Consider the following 19,464-nt stretch of genomic DNA (forward strand, 5'->3'; position numbering starts at 1 on the left):
GTGAAACCCACTTCTCACAGCAGCCATGTTGGCATGAAATAATGGTGTAAACACAGGTGATACTGGACTTACTAATTATGGTTCCATTCCATTCAGGTCAAACACAAGTCATGGTGCTGCATGTTGGCTCACTGAAAAGGCTCTGCTCCACTAAATGGAACAGAACCTTCATTAGTATCATTGGTAACACTTAATGTTTATCTGACTATTTCATATCAGTATGAAAAAGGTCTGTTCTCTCATTCAACACAAAACAATACTATATAATGTATGATAATAACTTTAAAAAGTCTGTGTCCAAGTTGCCTTAAAACTTTAAGTTGACTGAATTTGAAAAGACAAGTTCAGATGATGTGTTGTGTAATGATGAAAACAAATAAAATTTGGTGAAATGAACTTGATATTAATTCAGTTGTACTTGATAAAACGTGTTCAACAAGCTTAAAGACAAACATTACAAACTTGATTTCCCGTCAAACTCACAACTCAACTCGTCAAATACACTGCATGATGGGAAGTCTGCTAATATGCTGATCATGTTTCTCTACTTAATTTACTAAGTGGACTAAACTCTGTACTAAAGTGCTTGGAAAATAAATGCTAGAAAATCCATTTTTATTAACTTATCCTGTATATTTGCATTAAGTTGATGAGGAAAAGATTAGTAGTTCTACTAAATGTCTTTTTTTACAGTGAAGCTTTTTAAATGTGAATATTTTCTGGTTTTCTCAGTCTTCTATGATAATAAAATGAATCTCTTTGGGGGGTCTTAGATCTTGGTCAGACAAAACAAACACAACTGCCAGCTCTGGGAGACTGTAATGGGCACTTTTCACTATTTTCTGACACTTTAGAGAGCAGTGTGAGGGAGCTAGAAAGCATCCGCCTCATTAAGGTGAAAAAGGAACACACATGCGCACATTGACAGTAAAGTCTGACAACACAGACTAATACAGGAAGTTTAGTTTTGTTATGTGGTGCGTTTTATCTTGAAAACCTCTACCAGCTATTCTCTTTGAGGTCTACTTCTGGTGGTGTATTTTCATGGACTGCACACAAAAAAATGCAGCAACAGGACTCCAGCAGCTGTCACTTACCTTGTTAGGCTGAGTTGAGGGATCCATTTCTTCAGTTCATTATGTATTTTATTCAATCTGTATTAGTCCATAGTCATTTGCATTGTCTAAAGTGTGAGAAATGCTAAATATATAATTCATGCTAGTGTGAAAGGGTCTTAATGGTTTCACTGGTGTGGGGAGGAGACTGTGGGTCGAACGGCAAGGTGAGAAATCAGTGTACTGTGTGAGACAGAGGAGGGCAGGTTGAGTGTCTCTGCTGCAATCTGCTGCACCTGTGTGGCTCCTTTGTTATCCAGCAGGCTGCTGCATGTCTGGTGAGAGATGTGGAACTTCTTGTCCTCTGTCTACTGACACTAGTATAATACAGAGCTCAGGAACCAAAGTCATGATTTACACCTCCATGCCGCTTGGTTCAGTCTGTATGTAGAGGCCCATGACCATCAAAACCCTAAAAGCAGACAATTAATCGACTGAACGAAAAATTGGCAGACGAACTGCTGATGCTAAAAACGTCAAGGCCTAACATAAGGGTTAATTAATCATCTTTATGCTATGGAATGCAGACCACGCGCCAAAATGCTGGACTCAGGGTTTTTTTTTTTCAGATGCATATGGCAGCAGGTTAGCAGGCGTACATGGAAGGAGCAGCTGTGAGCCTCTTCCTGTAATAATCCAAATGATTACACAGGTCTTTTAAAGAAAAATACTTGAAAAAAAAAAAAAAAACATCCTCTGTTTACTAGCTCTGATTGAAGGTTGACTCCCAGAACTGCATGTTCCATTTGTGTCCCCGCGCCACACAGTCTGCCTCAAACCACACTCGCTCAAACACACTCGCAGACACAGTGGCCTTCGTTGCCATAGAAACTCTGGCTTCAGGATGATTCTAATCAACGCGCTGATCGTATCAGTCACACGTTGTGCCTCACGGATCGCGTTCAGGTGTTCGACACACACCGACACGCCTCTGAAAGACACAAAGCAGCCGTAACAGTAATTACAACACAAACCTTTTTATTTCATTACATAGTTTTCAAGGCCAAATCACAAATAAATAAGGAAGGAGACACTTGCAACAGCCCGGCTCGCAGGGCCACTTAACCACACAAAACAAGGAGGAGACCCCAAAAACTGGTCAGTAACAAAGATTATTATTAAATATGTTAACAGGATACTTTACACTTGTACAATTATTGGTAGTTTGAATGAGCTTTGATCATTGATCCCCTCCCCTCTAAATTTATTTACAATGCAAGTGAAAACAACAGGAGTGGTGAAATTCATCTACACACCACCCGCTTGTCTTTGCCTTGCCATGGGATGTACAAATGGATGTAGCAGGACACGGCATGTGTGCTATCAACAGAACGCGGGGAGTGCTTCACATTCTTAAGACCCCTGAAGACAGCTCATGTGTGTCAGAAGGCAACTAGCCACCTCTAGCCAGGCAGAGGAAAAGCAGCAAACAGCACAGTAAGCTACTGACTTTCCACTGAAATGTCAGGAGAGAGACACATTATTAAAAAAAGAGGAGGAATGGTAGTATTGTTAAATTTTTACATGCTAAAACAACCCTCCTACGCTGAGCTAGTAGACATATGATAAGAGTTAAGAGTACCTGCCTGTACAGTTTATTAATGCTAAATGTCCTCAGTGAAAGCAAAGGGACAGGCGTCGTCCTTACGAAGGACCATGGATCCAACACTGTTTAATCTTCTGCCCATGAAGACAAGAAAGAAAGACTGAAGTAAGAGCGTCCCTCGTACTGATGCCACTCAGAGGATATCACCGATCTGAAAACCTACAGTAACTGGCCCATCTGAAGTCTCACCCGTTTTCCCTCTGTGCTCCAGTAACAATTCTGCTGTTAGCGAAACACTAGCTAACCAGCTAGTTCATCTGCATTCCCCCACAACACTGCTTCCCACAACTGCTGCCCTACTGTGTTTTGATTGGATAGTTCTTGTTGTCTCAACGATGCGCCCTTGCCAGAAAGCTTAGCCATAAACCATGATCTTTTCCTAAAGCCACCCAAGTGGTTTCTGTGCCTAAACCTAACCAAACTGTGACTGAAAACTAATTTTTTTAAACTGAAAAAAGTCAACTAAGTTTTTAAAAAGTTAACAGTGAAAAAAAAAATGCAAAGGCTCCACGGTGAGAGTCCTGTGTTTGACTCATTTATCCACCACAACCATCTTGCTAAATTTCTCCCAACTGCCAGTATCTACACTCACAGCCAATCACAGCACAGTAGGGCAAAAAAAATAAGGGGGGGGGGGGGGGAATAAGGCAGCTAATCTATATGAATCACTGGCTAGCAAGTTACATCTGATAGCTAATATTAGCAAAATGTTAGTGAACTAGTTAGCTAATCTACCTCAAAACTTAGTTACATCATATAGCTAATGTTAGCAAAACACAAGCTAACTAGTTGGCTAATCTACATCAATTGTTAGCAAGTCAGTTAGCTAGCATTTTGCTTAAATGAGCTAACTTAGGATGTGACTTTATACAGCTCTGGAAAAACTTAAGACTTTACTATTTATAGGTATGTCTTTGATTAAATAAACATTTTTGTTTCAGTTATTCTACAAACTAATGACATTTCTCCAAGACACACAACAGTCAGTGAAATGAAATGGCTGCCGTATATGTAGAGCTGAATGTTTGAGCAAATTTTGGAATGGTCAATGTTTTCTAGAGCTGTATGGTATGTGTCGCGTTGACAGCTCCCCCAGCCCAGCAGCATCTTTTAATCATCTTCAAAATATGGTTTTCTGGAAGAGCACTGAAGAACCCCCAGGAAACAGGAAGGGAGAAATCTGGCCAGGGTTCCCATGGTTACCAAGATTGCTCCACCGTTATTGGAGCACAAAGCAAAACGGGGCGGGACACAGAAAGGGTGAATTAATGTATATGCTATACACGACTTTAAATAAATGGCAGTTGACAGAATCTGAAGCACTGTGGACTTTTTTTTATATACATTGCACATACAGTATCATACACATAAACCAATTTGAAGGTACAAAAATGTTACTTGCACTCTATGAGGTCATGTGAGCTTTTGCTATATGCTCACGATTAAATAAGGAGTGTATTCATGAGGAGTCCCTTCAGTTGTTCAACTGGAGCGCGTTTCTCCTATTTCTTTCTCAAATATATATTCAAGTGCTTTGGTACAGTCGCACGCTTTTCATGCACATTTCTACAATGCCAAATATTATGATTTTTACGTTACAGTCTTATTAAAGAACTTTACATTGTTTAGCACAGCTCGTTCAAATGGGCTACATCTAGTCTTCCCTATCAGTGTCGCTCTACCATCCTCTTCATTATTCCTACGCTTATGTTCCTACTGGTCTTCCAGTTTGTACCGAAGTGGACAGTAACAGGCTTAAACATTCATACACTATGGAGGGGCTGCTGTATGTGCGTTTTTTCCTTCCTACATACTTTAGTTTAGAATTTGTGTATAAATATTGCACATTCATTTTGTTTTTCGTATTCATAAGTAAAAAAAAGAAGATAAATGTAACTAGACCTAAAGCAAAAAAAGTTTAACATGTACAGTAAATTGGGAGAGCAACCAATGAAGGGCTAACTATTCCTCTACGGTAGGCTAAGTTCCCTTGGAGACATCCATACGGTGCATCGGTCATGACTGGAGGAGTACGTGGCAGATGTGGCAGGGCTACAGTATGCAATGAACCAACCAAATAACCAATAAGACACAGGTTGGGAGGCATCCGGGGGCTGCTAAGATATGGGGAAAAAAAATGGTTTTGAAAGAGCAGGGATAGAAAAACTCCCGATGGATGCCTTTTACAATTGATGTTTGACCCTGCTGCAAAGGCCGAGAGGAGAAGGGACTGAAGACTGGATCGCTTCTACAAGTCAAGTCGGTAAACACACACTCAAAAAGGTACAAACTTTGGGACACAGGCAAATAATGGGAGAATAAAAAGACAAAAAAAAAAAAAAAGCTTGTAAACAAAGCTCATTAAAGTACAATTAGCGTAAACAAATTGGCAATAGAAAAACAGGAGGATAAAGAACCTCAAAAAAAATAAACCCTCAGAATAATGCACCCATAAAGTAACAGTATGAAAAGGTATTTTAACAATGCTCAATCTCTCATGGCTTTCCCCAGACACACACACAAAAAAATCAAAGCTAACAAACCAAACATGAAGGAAACATAGCGACACAGATAAAAAAAAAAAATGAAAAGAGAAAATTGAGATCCCTGCATAGATTCCAACCTGAATGTTACTTAAAGCCCAGGAGGGATCCCTCTATCAGGCTCATGCTGCCCCCACGTCCCTGCCAGGTATCTGCGCTGCCAGTCCACGACCATGCTGAACTGGTGGAGGGCTCCAGAGGGCAGGAGGGGGGGTGGGGGGAGGAAGAGAAGCAACAGAGAGGGCGCGCTGACATTGATCCACATACATTTAGCCTGACGTTGGTCCAACTTCATGTGCCGCCTCGGTTGTCATAGCAACCCAAAGGGCTAGATCCATTAAAAGAGGAGCGGTGAGTACACCGTCTTGCCTGGTTCAGTCGTCTGTGAGGGGACCTTCTGCCTATTTGGTCTTGACAGAGAGCGTTAAGCTGGATTCAAGAGTGTTTTTTCCCCCCCTCCTTTGATCGAAGCTGGTCGCAGGGAAGCCGAGGAGGTGCATGAGACGCATTATGTGTCTGTATTAATGTGTGTGTGTGTGTGTGTGTCTAAAGTATAACTCCTCTCCAAGTACTCCTGGTAGTGGCTTCTGAGCTCCTTGTCTATATGTGTGCAAGTATACAGTATATGTGTATGTGTTTGTGTCGTCTGGAGTGTGTCTGTGTGTTATTTTCCACCGTACATCCTCTCAATGTCTTCCTGGTAGTGCGTTTTGAGCTCCTTGCGTTTCAGTTTGAAGGCGTCAGTGACCAAGCCAGTCTCTGGTGTCCACGGCTCGGCGCTGAGACGGATCTTCTTGGGGATCTCAAATCGCTCCAGTTTTGCTGGTTTTGGGGAGAAACAGAATCGCAAGTCAGAGTGACAGATACAGTGTGACACGAGTGCAGGTCTGGCACGAGGCGGACACTATTGCACCAAATCTGAGCTGATAACTTGCCACTTTCATCACTTTGCATCACTTTAATCAGACATTTTCTGCATACGCAAGATGACTATACACTGAACAAAAATATCAACACAACATGCTTGTTTTTGCTCCCATTATTCATGAGCTGAAGTTAAACATCTAAGACTTCTTCAGTGCACACAAAAGCTTTATTACTTTCAAGTTTTGTTCACAAATACGTTAAAATCCGTGTTTGTAAGCACTTCTCCTTTACCAAGATAATCCATCCACCTGGCAGGTGTGACATATACAGATGTTGAAACAGCAGGATATTGCACAGGTGTGTCTTTGACCGATCACAGCACACACTTTTAAAATGTGCAGTTTGATCTTGAAACTGGAATTACCGCCTTGTGGTTGTATGCCTCTGTCAACCAGTCAAGTTCCAGTTTACATCCATGTCTGTATAATGTATCACTTCATCATTTTACCCTGTTAGAAATTTGTGTGAAATTTTGTCATAATTAGCTCGGGAATTCTTGAGGTATGGGCAATAACATGTTTTGTGAGCTTGACCTTTAACTCCTAAAATATAATCAGTTCATGCTTGAGTCCAAATGAAAGGAAAGTTTGTGCCAAGTCTCAAGAAACTCTGTCAAAACATTCTTGAGATATTTGACAGATGGACAGGACCACCTGAAAACATAATGCCTCTGGCCAAAGCTGTCACTGGTGCAGAGGCATAAACAGATTTATTAAAAAAATATTCACCGAGGGCTACAGGTCCCTAATTGTTTCCCTGGAGGGCAAAGTCATGACCCTCCCAACTCTGCATCTGATATTCTCACTCTAACCACTAAATCCATCCTGGGAAAAAAAAATTGGCATCCTTAGTCTTATGTCAAATAGCCATAAGGCGGATGGATTATCTTGGCAAAAGAGAAGTGCTCACAAACACAGATGTTTAAATAAATCTGTGAACAAAATTTGAGAGAAATAAACCTCTTATGTGCACAGAACTTCAACTTGTGAAAAATGGGACTTTTTTTTTTCCCCTACCTGAGATCGCAGCCTCAGTAATGATGCGGAGGACCTCTTTCTCCATCTGGGGGTTGTTGCAGAGCTCCTCCCATGTGCCCCTCACCTCCATCTGCTCCGCCAGTGCCATCAGCTGCTTGTGGTTGGGCACCACAAAGCTGATCACATATGACTGGTCACTGAAAAATGAGAACATTGAGTCCACACATTTAGTTTGTTCACCATTCACGAGAGAGAAATCAAGCTCTAGCTACAGAAAATCCTTGAGCATAATAATAATGATAATAATCTTAATTTACATAGCACCTTTCAGAACATATAATGCAGCTCAAAGTCCTTCACAAAAGAAACAAATCAATAACATAGGTAGTAAGAGCAGGAGAAAAGGAAGTGAAAATACATTATAAAGTTCTAAAGAGATTAAAATTAATATATTAGTAATAAAAACAAGTTAATAATTGTAAAAACTATTTTAAGATGTAAAAAAACTAAAAAAAATGCTATTTAAAAAGGAAGGAATTAAAAGCAAAATCATAAAAATAAGTTTTGAGCTGTTTGCTGGTCTTATTTGTAATGGTTCAAACATACTCAGCTAAGCAATCGGAGTGATATAAAGATGCTAAACCATTTAGTTCCTCAAAAAAAGAAAAAGAAAATTGAATTTTAAAATCAATCCTTAGCATCGCAGGTAGCCAGTGTAATGATACTAGTACTGGTGTAATATGTTCTCTTTTCTTGTTTTTTTTTTTTCCCCTGGCGGCAGATCGATAGTTTGCTTAGATAATCCAGTCTAGACTGCATTACAGGTTGGTGTGCCTGCATTTAAAAAAGTCATCTGGCTTAAAGTCAAAAGTCTGGAGGAGACGGAGACGGGTTCAGATGGAGTGTGTGCAGGAGTTTACCTGTTGGCATAGGCACAGATGTTGTCTATGAGCGAGCAGTTCTTCAGAACAGCCTCCACTTTTCCTAGAGAGACGTACTCTCCTGCCTGCAGTTTCACCAAGTCCTTCTTGCGGTCTGTTGAAAGAGAATATGCGTCACACTCCCAGTAAATGCAAGGCTTAAACCAAACACACACACAAGTTTGTGGATCCCTTACCGATGATCTTGAGGCATCCGTCAGGGTGGAACTCCCCGATGTCTCCAGTACAGAACCATCGCTGTCCGTTCCCATCCACAAAAAAGTCATCACGGTTCCTGGTTTCGTTTTTGTAGTAGCCCATTGTTACGTTGGGACCGCCAATCAGGATTTCTCCCCGTGGGTTGGGCTTGTCAGTGCTGTAGTAACCACCTAGAGGAGCACAAACCTGATTAAACAGAAGACATCAATGCATTTGTTTGCCGTCTCTAAAGTTTCGCTGCTGCCGTTTAACTCACCCTCCTCCCAGTCCTTCAGTGTGATCTCAGAACAAACCAGTGGAGCACCAACGCGTCCTGTGCTGTAGTCCGACACTAAAATAAACACCATTAAAAAAATCCTGCATGAGCTGGGTAAACAACCACAAATCACGTCTTTATACTTTTATTTGCTCCTCTCTTAATTTCCCAACAGGCGGCAAAAACTACCGCTTTATCTCATTCCCCGTCTTCCCCTAAAGAAATCCTTTCTCTTACTCTCACTGATGGTGCCGGCTCCACAGGTCTCCGTCAGGCCGTAGCCCTGCCCCACGGGGCAGCACAGGCAGATGTTCATGAAGCGCTGTGTGGCGGCTGAGAGTGGAGCTCCGCCAGAAAGCAGCACCCGCGTGTTTCCTCCCAAGAGCGCACGCACCCGTTTGAACACCAGACTGAGGGGGTGGAGGCAGACGAAAATGAGAGAAATAGACAGCATGGAGATGATGAGAGAGGGGTGGAAGACACTCCAACAAAGACTGAGAAAGACCTTGAGACAATAAGAAAGTTAGAAATAAATCTACATAGCATCCAGATATTGACTTTGCTGAGGAATACATTGCGCTAACAGAGTCACAATCAATGCTGTTCAGTGACTCACATCCTAGAGAAGAAATCCCCATACCTTTTGTACAGACTGTGTGTTAACATGAATTTGCACTAGAGTATGATTAGCCACGTAGTAACAGAGGTTAATGTTTGCTCAAGTGTCACAGGGGAAGCAAATGTCAACTGAAAGGGCTTTGCTCAGGACTCAGCTCATGTATATGGAAATGTGTGCATTACCTGTCACAGAGAGGTGTGCTGTAGCCCCTGGTGATCTGCTCCATCTTGTAGTTGTAAGCCAGCACAAAGAGTGTCTTCTGGAATTTGCTCATCTCCTCCACTTTGGTCATCACATTCTTATAGATTCGATCCATGATCTCCTGCACACATCAGGCGCGAAAACTCTTGTGTTCAAATTTGAAGTCTAAACTCTGAGGCTGTTGGTTGTTATTCATTGACTTTATTTGAGAGTCTGACTGTATAACAGTGTTAGTTTGAGGCCATATTACTGATGAAGTTGGAATGATGGGTTTGTGCAGAGATAAAAAAAAAAAAGACTTACTGGTACAGCAGCCATGAGAGTAGGTTTCAGCACACTGGTGTCCCCTTTACTGCCCTTCTTTATCTTGGTGGACTGTGAAAATGAAACAAAAACAAATGGTCAGCTCTCAGAAACCAACTATCCTAGGACAGCAGTCATTGATACAGGTAGGTAGCATCTTGAACAGATTAAAGTGAGACCTTTAAAGAACATTTAAAATGCCCAGCAAATTCAACTTTTGAAAAAAGTGCCAAGGGGCAGGACATTTACATTTCTTATGTCTGACTTGTAAAGTCAGTAATTCAATGCACATTTTTATGTTTTTTCACAAGAAACATTATGTACAAAAGTATGGGGAAAAGAACAATGCAATATAGTAGTAGCTTGTTGTTTTAATAAACACAATATTGCATTTAACGCCCAATTCAGTATGACTCTCCCTAATTTTCTCTGAAAATGAATTTAGCCTACTAATAAAATGATAATATTCTAATAAACAATCTAATTACCCATTAACTTAAAATGTCAGCAAGTTATTCAAATCCAGATGATATTCTTTTTTCATGATCGAAAGGCCAGACTGAGGTCTTTTTAGGTCCAGATTCAGCCAACCAGTTTGAACAGGCCTTTCATCTGATGTCACTTTCAGTGTAGTGGAAGCTTCAGTGGATGTTTAAGTCACATGTTTCGCTTTATTTCCACTGCATGATAAAGGTGAGCAGTGAAGTCGTCAATCTGACAGTAAATGTACAGTGTAGCTCGCAGATAGTCAGTGAATAAAAGTTGCAGCGTCTTAAGACCAAAGCACCGTGTGTTGTTTCCTAACTGCTGGAACAGAGTTGCTGTGATGATCAGCTCTGCCTACTTTGAGAGACTACTATCTGCAGTGGAAAAATGAAGCAGAAATACCAAAAGCCAGTAGAGTTGTAGAGCCATACCATTGTGCTTGCTTGCTTTACTTTTTCAAAACTATTTTTTTAATTTCCCACTTAGTCTTGCATCGACAGACTAATTCACAAATGTGAATCTGTCAAAATATGTGTCTGCGAGAGCAAATGAAACTATGAGCTTTGTGGGATTGTCTGGTTCACAGGCTATTTTATAACCTCAGCCAAGCACAAAAACCTTTTTATGACATCTTGATATATATATTTTTTAATTTTCTACATCTCCCCTCAGGCACAAATTGAAACACGCATTGAAAATCCACATGAAAACAGGTGGAAGAAAAGCCACCTACAGACTGCAACAAAATTCACCGACCACAAGGCGTGTGTGTGCTTTCATACACTGACCTGGTCAGCTAGAGTTTGAGGTGAGGAGTAGCCAATGCGACAACCGTGGGAGATGCACACCAGTTCAGCGCTGAGCTCTAAAACGTGGGCCAACGGCAGGTAGCCTATGTAGGTGTCTGTTTCACTGCCAGCACAGAAAGAACAGCAGGTTAACTTCCATAATATACACAGTAAAAGAACACAGTGAGCTGTGACAGAGGGCGAGAGTGCAAATGGCAACAGAGTGTGCGAGGAAAGATGTGATGGCGTTTCAGAAGCAGTACAGAAGGTGATATTTTGTGGACTCAGAAAGTTGCAGAACACAAGACAGAGCGCAGGAAGCGTCAGAGAAATAGCAGTCAATCTGACATTATTGGCATACTTGAGGTTAGGAATCCGCTCAGCCATGCCAGTGATTCCAGCAATGATGTTGCCATGGGAGATCATGACACCCTTGGGGATGCCTGTGGAGCCGCTGGTGTACATGATGACGGCGATGTCCGTGGGCTCTGGCTGTCTGCGGTCTACTGCGACTGCAGAGACAGAGGAGCAGAACGGTGATTGATGGTAAGACAGGAAATGGATCTCACACCAATATAGACATCTATGTCAGCTGTAATAAAAAGTTAATACGAAGAAATGTCTGCTCACTATAACACAGAAAAATACAGTAAAAATAAGTGAGTGTAAGAACTGTATGGTATGAGAGGGTCTGAATATTTCTATGTAGGACTGCAACTTACAACTGATTTCATTATCAATTATAGCCAGACTGTAAGTCAATGGCCTCATTTATGCATTCACCGGTTTTTCTGCTACACATCTTGTTTTTGCTATCTGTGTTCATGTACCTGTTGTTATTGTCATTAATGTATCTGCTATGACGAATCAGTCAGACTGTGTCATTTACAAAAAAACTGTCGACCAAGATGCTTGTTTTGCGAACAACCATTCAAAAGGCAAAGAGATTTAATTTCCAATAATCTAAAACAGATAGGCCTTGTAGCAAATCTAATTATTACCTGATAAGAGACTTGAACAATTGATCAGTATCAAAATTGTTGGCGGTTAATTTTCTGCTGATCATGTTATCGATTATCACTTGGGCTGTTGTATTTATGCCAATAGCGGGGCTCATTACAATTGCTATCACTGTCTTCTTAAGATTTACTTTTGCATATGAGGTCATTGCATATACTCAAATGCAACACACAAGATGGTGTGTAGCACATTTTAACCGCAATAATACTGATAATCTTGGTTTTAGTCACAATAATTGCATCATGACATTTGCATGCATGATTCAGATTACTGCAGTCTTCTTTATGTAATTTTTGTTTTCTGTGTTTGTGATGGAAATTTAGCAACAGTTATTTTAGAAATGGATTACTGTAAGTGAATGGTAAAAATAGAATGCATTTTAATACAGTGCTTTTCTAGTCTATCAACCACTTAAAACACTTCACAGCTACATGTCACATTCACCCATTTGCACACATAATCACTCAGACATTGATCGGGGCAATTTGGGGTTCATTATCTTGCCTCAAACACTTCAACATGTGGACTAGAGAAGCCGGGGATTGAAGACAAACCTTCCTATTTGTGGATGCCCCATTCTACCTACTTAATCGCCCCGAATATAAACATTGTTTAAGTGTTAGCTGTAGAGCAAATATAATTTGTTTCCTTTCATTTCCATGAAAAGTTGACCACCGTCATTGTGACACTGGGTGTTTGGAGAGTCAATTTGACCTCTTCGACTCTGTCATGCATGGCACATCGCTCCAATTAAACATCAGGGTGTCGGCTTTGTATTAAGCCTCCATCAGTGCACTTCCATTTTCCCGACAAAATTAGAAACCTTTTTAATCATGTTGCACAAACACTCACTGTTGTCAGGCTTTGATCCCATCTCCTTCACAGCATCCATGTTGTAGATCATGATGCCTCTGGGGATGTCAGGCCAGCTTGTGGGCTTACTGTCCACTACGATGATATACTGCAGCCTCGGCACGTCGCACAGTATGGCCTGGGACGTGGATGTAGAAGGGAGAGAGAGGGGCACGTGAGAGGAGAAAGTAATTATGAAAATAGAACCGAGCTTCTTATCGAGTCCTGATGTTCCACACAATAAACAACCTGTAATTCAGTGACTCAACAGTGAAATTAAAGTGCAGAGCCTTGTTTAATACAGCTGACAGATGGCGACAGCAGAATGGGTACCTTGAGACGACTCTGCAGCAGGTCTTTGCTCGTGATGATGTGCGTGACCTCAGTCTCGTTCAGCCCGTGAGCGATGGCTGTGGGTCCGAGAGTGGCGTACAGCGTCACAACTGTCAAATTCAAGTTATCCCGGTTATGTCGGTCAGTCACGCCTTACTTTAAGTCCGAGATTTTCTGTATAGATATATTTGTGTGGCTGTCACTCACGTGGAAAGTTATACATGAAGCAGGCCTGTGCTGCCACAATCCACTCGGCTCTGGTCTCACAGAAGATGGCGATGTTACACTGAGGCTTCTGGCCAAGAGCTGCCAGGCCACTGCCAAAACACTTGGCTGCATGGTAGGCTTGCTCGTACGTCAGCCAGTTATAGTTCCCTAGAATTACCTACACACAACATGCAGACACATATGCAATATTGAGGATTATTACCACAGATTACTCCAAACAACATTAAAAGTGACATATGTGTATAAACTGTACAGAGTTCTGCACCAATGAGTCCTAAAACACAGAAATGAGTTAGCATTTTAGCACTTCTGGTTTTCTCATTTCAAAGTCAATGTTTTTTTCTGAATGGAGTTTTTGTTATTTGCCAGAAATAAGGTCTGTAGTTACCACAAGCCTAAGAGATTTTCATGTTTGGTTCTACGACATAAATATGTTAGTAATTACTCCACTTTTTGAAGATTTCAGATGTCCTAAAAAAGGCAGTCGTGAACAAGTTTCAACATGAGACTACAGAGGTTGTCATGGACATTAAACATCATCATGCAACTGTGGTGTAGCTCATTTATAGCCAATGATAGCTTTTTCTTTCAGGCAATTATATTGATGCTTCAGAAATCATTGCAAAGTTTATTTTGCTGAACAAAAATGTTTGAAGTATCACTATAAACTTTTGTTCGCCAAAGGTTTTATTGTCTGCAGTGATCCAAAATCCAATTGAAAAATCCTATTGGCTTTTTGTAGAGGGAACCAGAGCAATGCTAACGTCTGGGTTGGCCAGCATTCTTGCAGCTTTCTATTGTCTGTGTAGCTTCAGAGCATCTTCTCGGGGGAACTTTTAGTCAATAATAAATATGAGCAGAATGCTTAAATGAATTTTGGAACCTTTCATCCACAGTAGGGCTGCAACAAATGGTTATTTTCATTCTTGATTATTTTCACGATTGATCAATTAATCATTTAGTCTATAAATATCAGAAAAACTGAAAAATGCTCACTGCAATTCCCTAGATCCCAAATTACTGTCATCAAATTGTTTTTGTCCATCCAACAGTCCAAAACCCGAAGACAATTTACTCTTATAAATGACAAAGAAAGGCAGCAAATCCTTACATTTAAAAAGCGAGAATCAGGAAGTGTTTAAGATTTTTGCTTTAAAAGTACTGAAACAATTAATCAGCTACCAAAATACCTTGTAATTGATTTTCTTTTTGATCTCTTACCCACAGCTTCCACAAGGATAGAACTTATATTAGCAAAGTTCTGTATTAGTATATATAAAGCCGGCAATACTGACACTGCTGAATCTGACAGAGGTCTGATTTAGTCATGCCCCATCATCATTCATACGCAGTCAATCAGCACCATCTACAGGGCTTCTGCAGCTATGCAGCAGTTAATGAGGAAGCTTTCAGCTGCGATACGAAGAGCCAGTAACACTGCTGCTCTTCCACCCACATTCCTCACACTGTGCACAGTGGCAGCCTGCGCCGCCAGCCTCACAATCACACAGGCGAACTTCCTACAATCCCACAGATTCACCTCAAACTTGTACAGTTCTAAACCTGAATGATGAGCAGTACCACCCACTGAATATATCCTGGCTCCTGACAACAGACCAAACATTTGAATCAATATCGAAAACTGTGTGTGCGACACTACCAGCTCAATATTCCTCACCTTCTTGAAGACCTTGCCATTTGGCTGGAGTTCATCCTCCTCACTGAGCACCTCCCTGGTGCCCAGACAGTCTCTCTGTGGGAACTTCTGAGCAGCATATTCAAACATTTTGTCTAAGGTGTCCACCCCAGGGTGCAGCCATGCCACCAGCTTATCTTGGTTGTTGATAGCCCTGTAAGGCCCTGCTGGGTGTCCACTAATTGAGCGGGCCTTGATCCGGCGAGCCCGTTCCAAGTTGCTGCCGGCACCGGACAAGAAGTACCAGGGTATGAAGGTGATGACGGAGTAGACCCAGACCACAGAGCGGAAGACCTGCAGCAGCAGGGGGTTCATATCCTCCTTCAACTTCATCTTGGAGGATGAAGTCAGTGCGGGAGATAAATCAAACCAGAAGCGCAATGATACACTGCACTCAGTACTTTGACTTTCTGCTGTGGATGAAGGTTGCAGGTTCCTTTATGCAGCAAGTCAACTGGACCTGCAAGACAGAGATACAAACATGAAATTTTAGAGGTACAGTCCGGAGGAAAGACAAATCAGCACACCTTGAATTATCAAGCAGCAGCAAACATGAGCTACCACCTCCTGGTAAACGAACCCTCCCCTCTCTGAAGACCATCTCTGCTTATTCTTAGGCTGGTACTCAGTCAGCACTATTTATTTCACCAGGTACACGAGCCCTACTGCACAGATTCCAATCTTACAGAGACAGCACACCTTTGTAATGTCTCTTACATTTCTCCTTTGTTTTCTCTTTTTGTTTTAAATATGTATTTCTCCTCTGATTTTCAGCATAAAGATTCTATACTATATTGTGTGTGCATTCACCTGTGCTGCAGCATCATTTCCACTGATTGAACTGCTAATTGAATTCTGTCCTTCATTTTATGTCTCTTAGTTCCTGAGGCCGCACAATTAATAGAAGTATTATCAAAATTGCAATATGAGCTGGACGTTCCTTATGGCTGAATCAACTGGATGGTGAAAAGTAATGGATGTAAACATGTGAGTTGTGTTTACTTTCTAAACTAGGCTTCTTTTTGAGTTTTGTGAGTCTCTGCAGGATACACAGCTCTACATATGGCTGAATCAAGCAGTGGTTGCATTTTAGCCAAGAAAAAATTATCTCATGTTGTACAATTATTTGCCTTCACTATGCCTCACTATCAATATCAAACTTCTACCTCACGGTATAGTGTTTGCTAATTGTATTGTACCATGTGCCATACTTGTTACAGCTCTGACTTGTTTGGCTGTGCTACAAAAACCTTTGGATCGACTCTGACAGTCTCTTGGAGAGCTCAGCTATTTCTAGTGTATCCTTAGGGCCAGAGTGTAATTTGCAGTGTAGCCCTGTAGCCACTGAGCCTGAGCATGCTAGAACTGGCGTCAGTAGTGACTCATTCTGCAGCTTAGAAGGAGAAGTCCAGAGGCCACGTGGGAGGTTGGGATAACCTGGGCCGACTAATGTAACAGCACTAAGAAGAATCTAACACTAACCTGTGAGGTGGGCTGCTCCTAAACTTATGCAAACACAATGTGGGTGTGGGTCCTTGCTTCCACCTCAGTGAGCATAAGGGCCAACTAGAATACCCAAAACTGGCAACCAGCAATTAGGGTGGTATGAAAATTTATGGTTGACTTAGTGCTATTTAAGAAGATACAGGACATAATATTTTGTGAAATTATAAAGTGTTCAACCCTGCTTCCTTTTTCATTCATTTAAGGGTCATTGTGACTGATAACAACAATTGTGTAATACTATCCTGTGAAGCCATGATATTTTCTGAGACGGTGAGTGTACTGTGAAAATCTCACCCCGCTGCAACCCTACCTGCACTGCACCACAGTCTTGTGCACCAGTACGGACTGTGAAACAACAGCCACTACAATATTACACTGCAAGTGTAGTATTGATCATAAATTCAAAACAGCATGTGCGAGGGGTGAATGTTTTTGAAAAAAATGTCTAATTGCGATTAATGTGACTGACATTACAATTGAAATATGATTTGCAATAACAGAGGGAAAGAAAAAAATAAACCATTAATTACATAATGATTTCAATAAAATTTTGATTAATTCTTCAGCCCTAACATGTGTATGTGTTAGTGTGTGCATGTGGATGTTTATGCAAGTGCTCCAAACGTTCTCATCTGGATACTTGAATGAGCACCACACGACTTCCACCTCACAGCTGAAGAAACAATCATTTGAAAGCAGAGACACTGGGATGTCAGCCCATATATGTTATCAAACTGTATATTTATACTGTGCTGCAGGGTAAAAGGTCTACTTTGATTTTTCTCTGCAAATTTAGTTAAGAACTTTATGAGAATGAAAAGTGTCAGCTCAGCTCCACTCTTTCCCTTCATGTTTTTACAGGGGTGCAAAGTTAACTTTTTTTTTTTGTCTAAAAATGTCTAGTGAATGTTCAAATCTTACCAGCCACTAAATGCATTAACATGTCTTTTTGACTGGTGAGTGAAAAAAAGCCACTTGCATATTTTACCAGCATTTGGTTGGTGCTAATTTTGTACCCTGAAAGTAAGGCTGTACATTTAAAATTGCAATATGTCCAAGTGCAATATCCATGCTACAGAAGCTGCACTTTTTTGATAAAGGAAAAATATATGACAAAACAGTGTTATAATGAAGTACTGTAGTACTGCAGAGACGCCTTGTCCTATAAATTTTGTTCTCCAGTTGTAAGAAAACATGTTTGTTTGATACAGACTCCAGCAAACCACCATGGATTTAAGAGTTTTTGTGAGTGAAAATGAAAAACTGTCATGCAAAAAATTGTTATTCTCATTCATCATGGATCATATCACAAAATAACTACAATATGATTTTTTTTAACATGTCATACAGCCGTACCTGACAGACACGTTGCACAAACCAAATCAACCTTGCAGGTGAACGCTGAACATGTCTCACCTGTTTTGCACCAACTCACATACCACAACCAACTGACACAAGTCTACTGTGGGCTGAGCAACTGCACAGGCGTCACAAGAGACAAAGAAGCTGGAGGTTGAAAACTCGCTCCGTTTCAGTTTAACACTTGAAATACAGGTAAAGTCATTGTGTACTTTACCCAGAATAAAATAAGCACACCCGCCCATGGTTACAATCTCAACAACAATGTGACACACCCTATCAAAATGAAAAAAAAAAAAAGCTCATTTGGAAAGAAACCTATCACACACAAACAAATGCATTTAGTTTTGGCATGCAAAGAACATTGTGTTCAACAACAGAAACAAATTTGATTTCTACAACCAGTTGAACCATACCTACAAGAAAATTTTACTCAGTTATCTGAATAACTTAAGGGCAGGAATTTGAGCAAACATACTTGACAGGAAAGATAAACAGCTCTTATTAAGACAGTATTTCAGCTTTCAGCCTACTTACAGATAATGGATGTGTCTGGCTATAATTTGATACTAAACATTTATTCACAGTGCCAGTACCTCGGTGTGCATTAGGACAGTAGGATGATGCTAGATTACAGCCTTTCTCTCTCATTATCTTGTCATTCACACTGTTGAATCAGATAATGCGTCACATTTTAATTCACCTTAGGCTGTATAATCTGCTTTGACTCATTTATTGGACTGTTATTAACGTTTCTCACATTTGGTGTGTGTTGTTTTTATTATGAGAAGCTCTAGATACCTACCGATACTGTTTGAATTTGTGTCTTCTTATTTGAGATAATCTCTACCAACGTTAGATAAGATCATAACACGTTGTTATGATATCATTCACTGAATTTTAGATGTCATGTGTGATGCCAGAAACGTAAACAGATCGTTTTCATCCTAACCATCTAATATCAGGACATTTTTCTCTCCACAATCTCAAGCTATAAAAGGCTAACGAAGCAGCATCAAGATTAGCAGCTAGCGGACAGCTCTGAGACGCGCTAGCAGCTAGCAAAGCTAGCAGTAAGGATTTGATGCTAGCGCGTCGGCTAGCCAATGCAGCTGCTGTTGGCCCACTGCTGAGGTGGTGAAATCGGTTTACACATCAAACTCATTTAAGAATTCATAGAGGACACACGCCTCGAATTGTACGCAAATGCAGGGCATGTGCCGCGCGGTTGAGCAGACCGGTTGGCTAACAATCAGTCCCTTTCACCAGCGTCTACAAACCGTTCACACAGCAATACATTCTCACCTCTTTCAGCCGCTACGCTGAGCCGCTGCGGGACTGGATCGACTCTATTTATCCTTGTGACCAAAGATCTGACATTATATTAATAATATCTATTAAAACTGTGTGTTTGGTTATAAATCACAACTGTTAGACTGTTACAAAACGTATATAAAATTCAGTATAATTGTAAATCTGAGCATTTGCCGGGACAGCGACACCAGCCCGG

The 19,464-nt window shown here is 40.9% G+C and overlaps 1 protein-coding gene across 1 annotated transcript; it reads right to left on the minus strand.

Moving 5' to 3' along the window:
- Positions 1–3,984: 3,984 nt before the first annotated feature.
- acsl3b (acyl-CoA synthetase long chain family member 3b) lies at positions 3,985–19,464 on the minus strand. The gene is made up of 15 exons (XM_084731647.1): positions 19,260–19,464; positions 15,072–15,549; positions 13,373–13,550; positions 13,166–13,275; positions 12,827–12,971; positions 11,322–11,466; positions 10,961–11,084; positions 9,687–9,758; positions 9,365–9,504; positions 8,801–8,973; positions 8,564–8,638; positions 8,286–8,477; positions 8,089–8,203; positions 7,208–7,365; positions 3,985–6,086 (listed from the first exon to the last, which is right to left on the minus strand). Exons 2-15 carry the CDS (start codon positions 15,420–15,422, stop codon positions 5,929–5,931), a joined length of 2,136 nt encoding a protein of 711 aa, XP_084587773.1. The 5' UTR covers positions 15,423–15,549; positions 19,260–19,464; the 3' UTR covers positions 3,985–5,928.

Source organism: Lutjanus erythropterus, chromosome 12, assembly GCF_056507025.1.
Source record: "Lutjanus erythropterus isolate fLutEry1 chromosome 12, fLutEry1.hap2, whole genome shotgun sequence".
Lineage (NCBI taxonomy): Eukaryota > Metazoa > Chordata > Actinopteri > Lutjaniformes > Lutjanidae > Lutjanus > Lutjanus erythropterus.

Coding starts and splice junctions, on each gene's coding strand:
- acsl3b (XM_084731647.1), bottom strand. CDS start 15,422: ATGAAGTTGAAGGAGGATATGAACCCCCTGCTGCTGCAGGTCTTCCGC. Junction 13,551..15,071: donor ATGGCAAGGTCTTCAAGAAG/GTGAGGAATATT, acceptor TGTTGTGTGTAG/GTAATTCTAGGGAACTATAA. Junction 11,467..12,826: donor AAAGCCTGACAACAGTGAGT/GTTTGTGCAACA, acceptor CTGCAGTCGCAG/TAGACCGCAGACAGCCAGAG.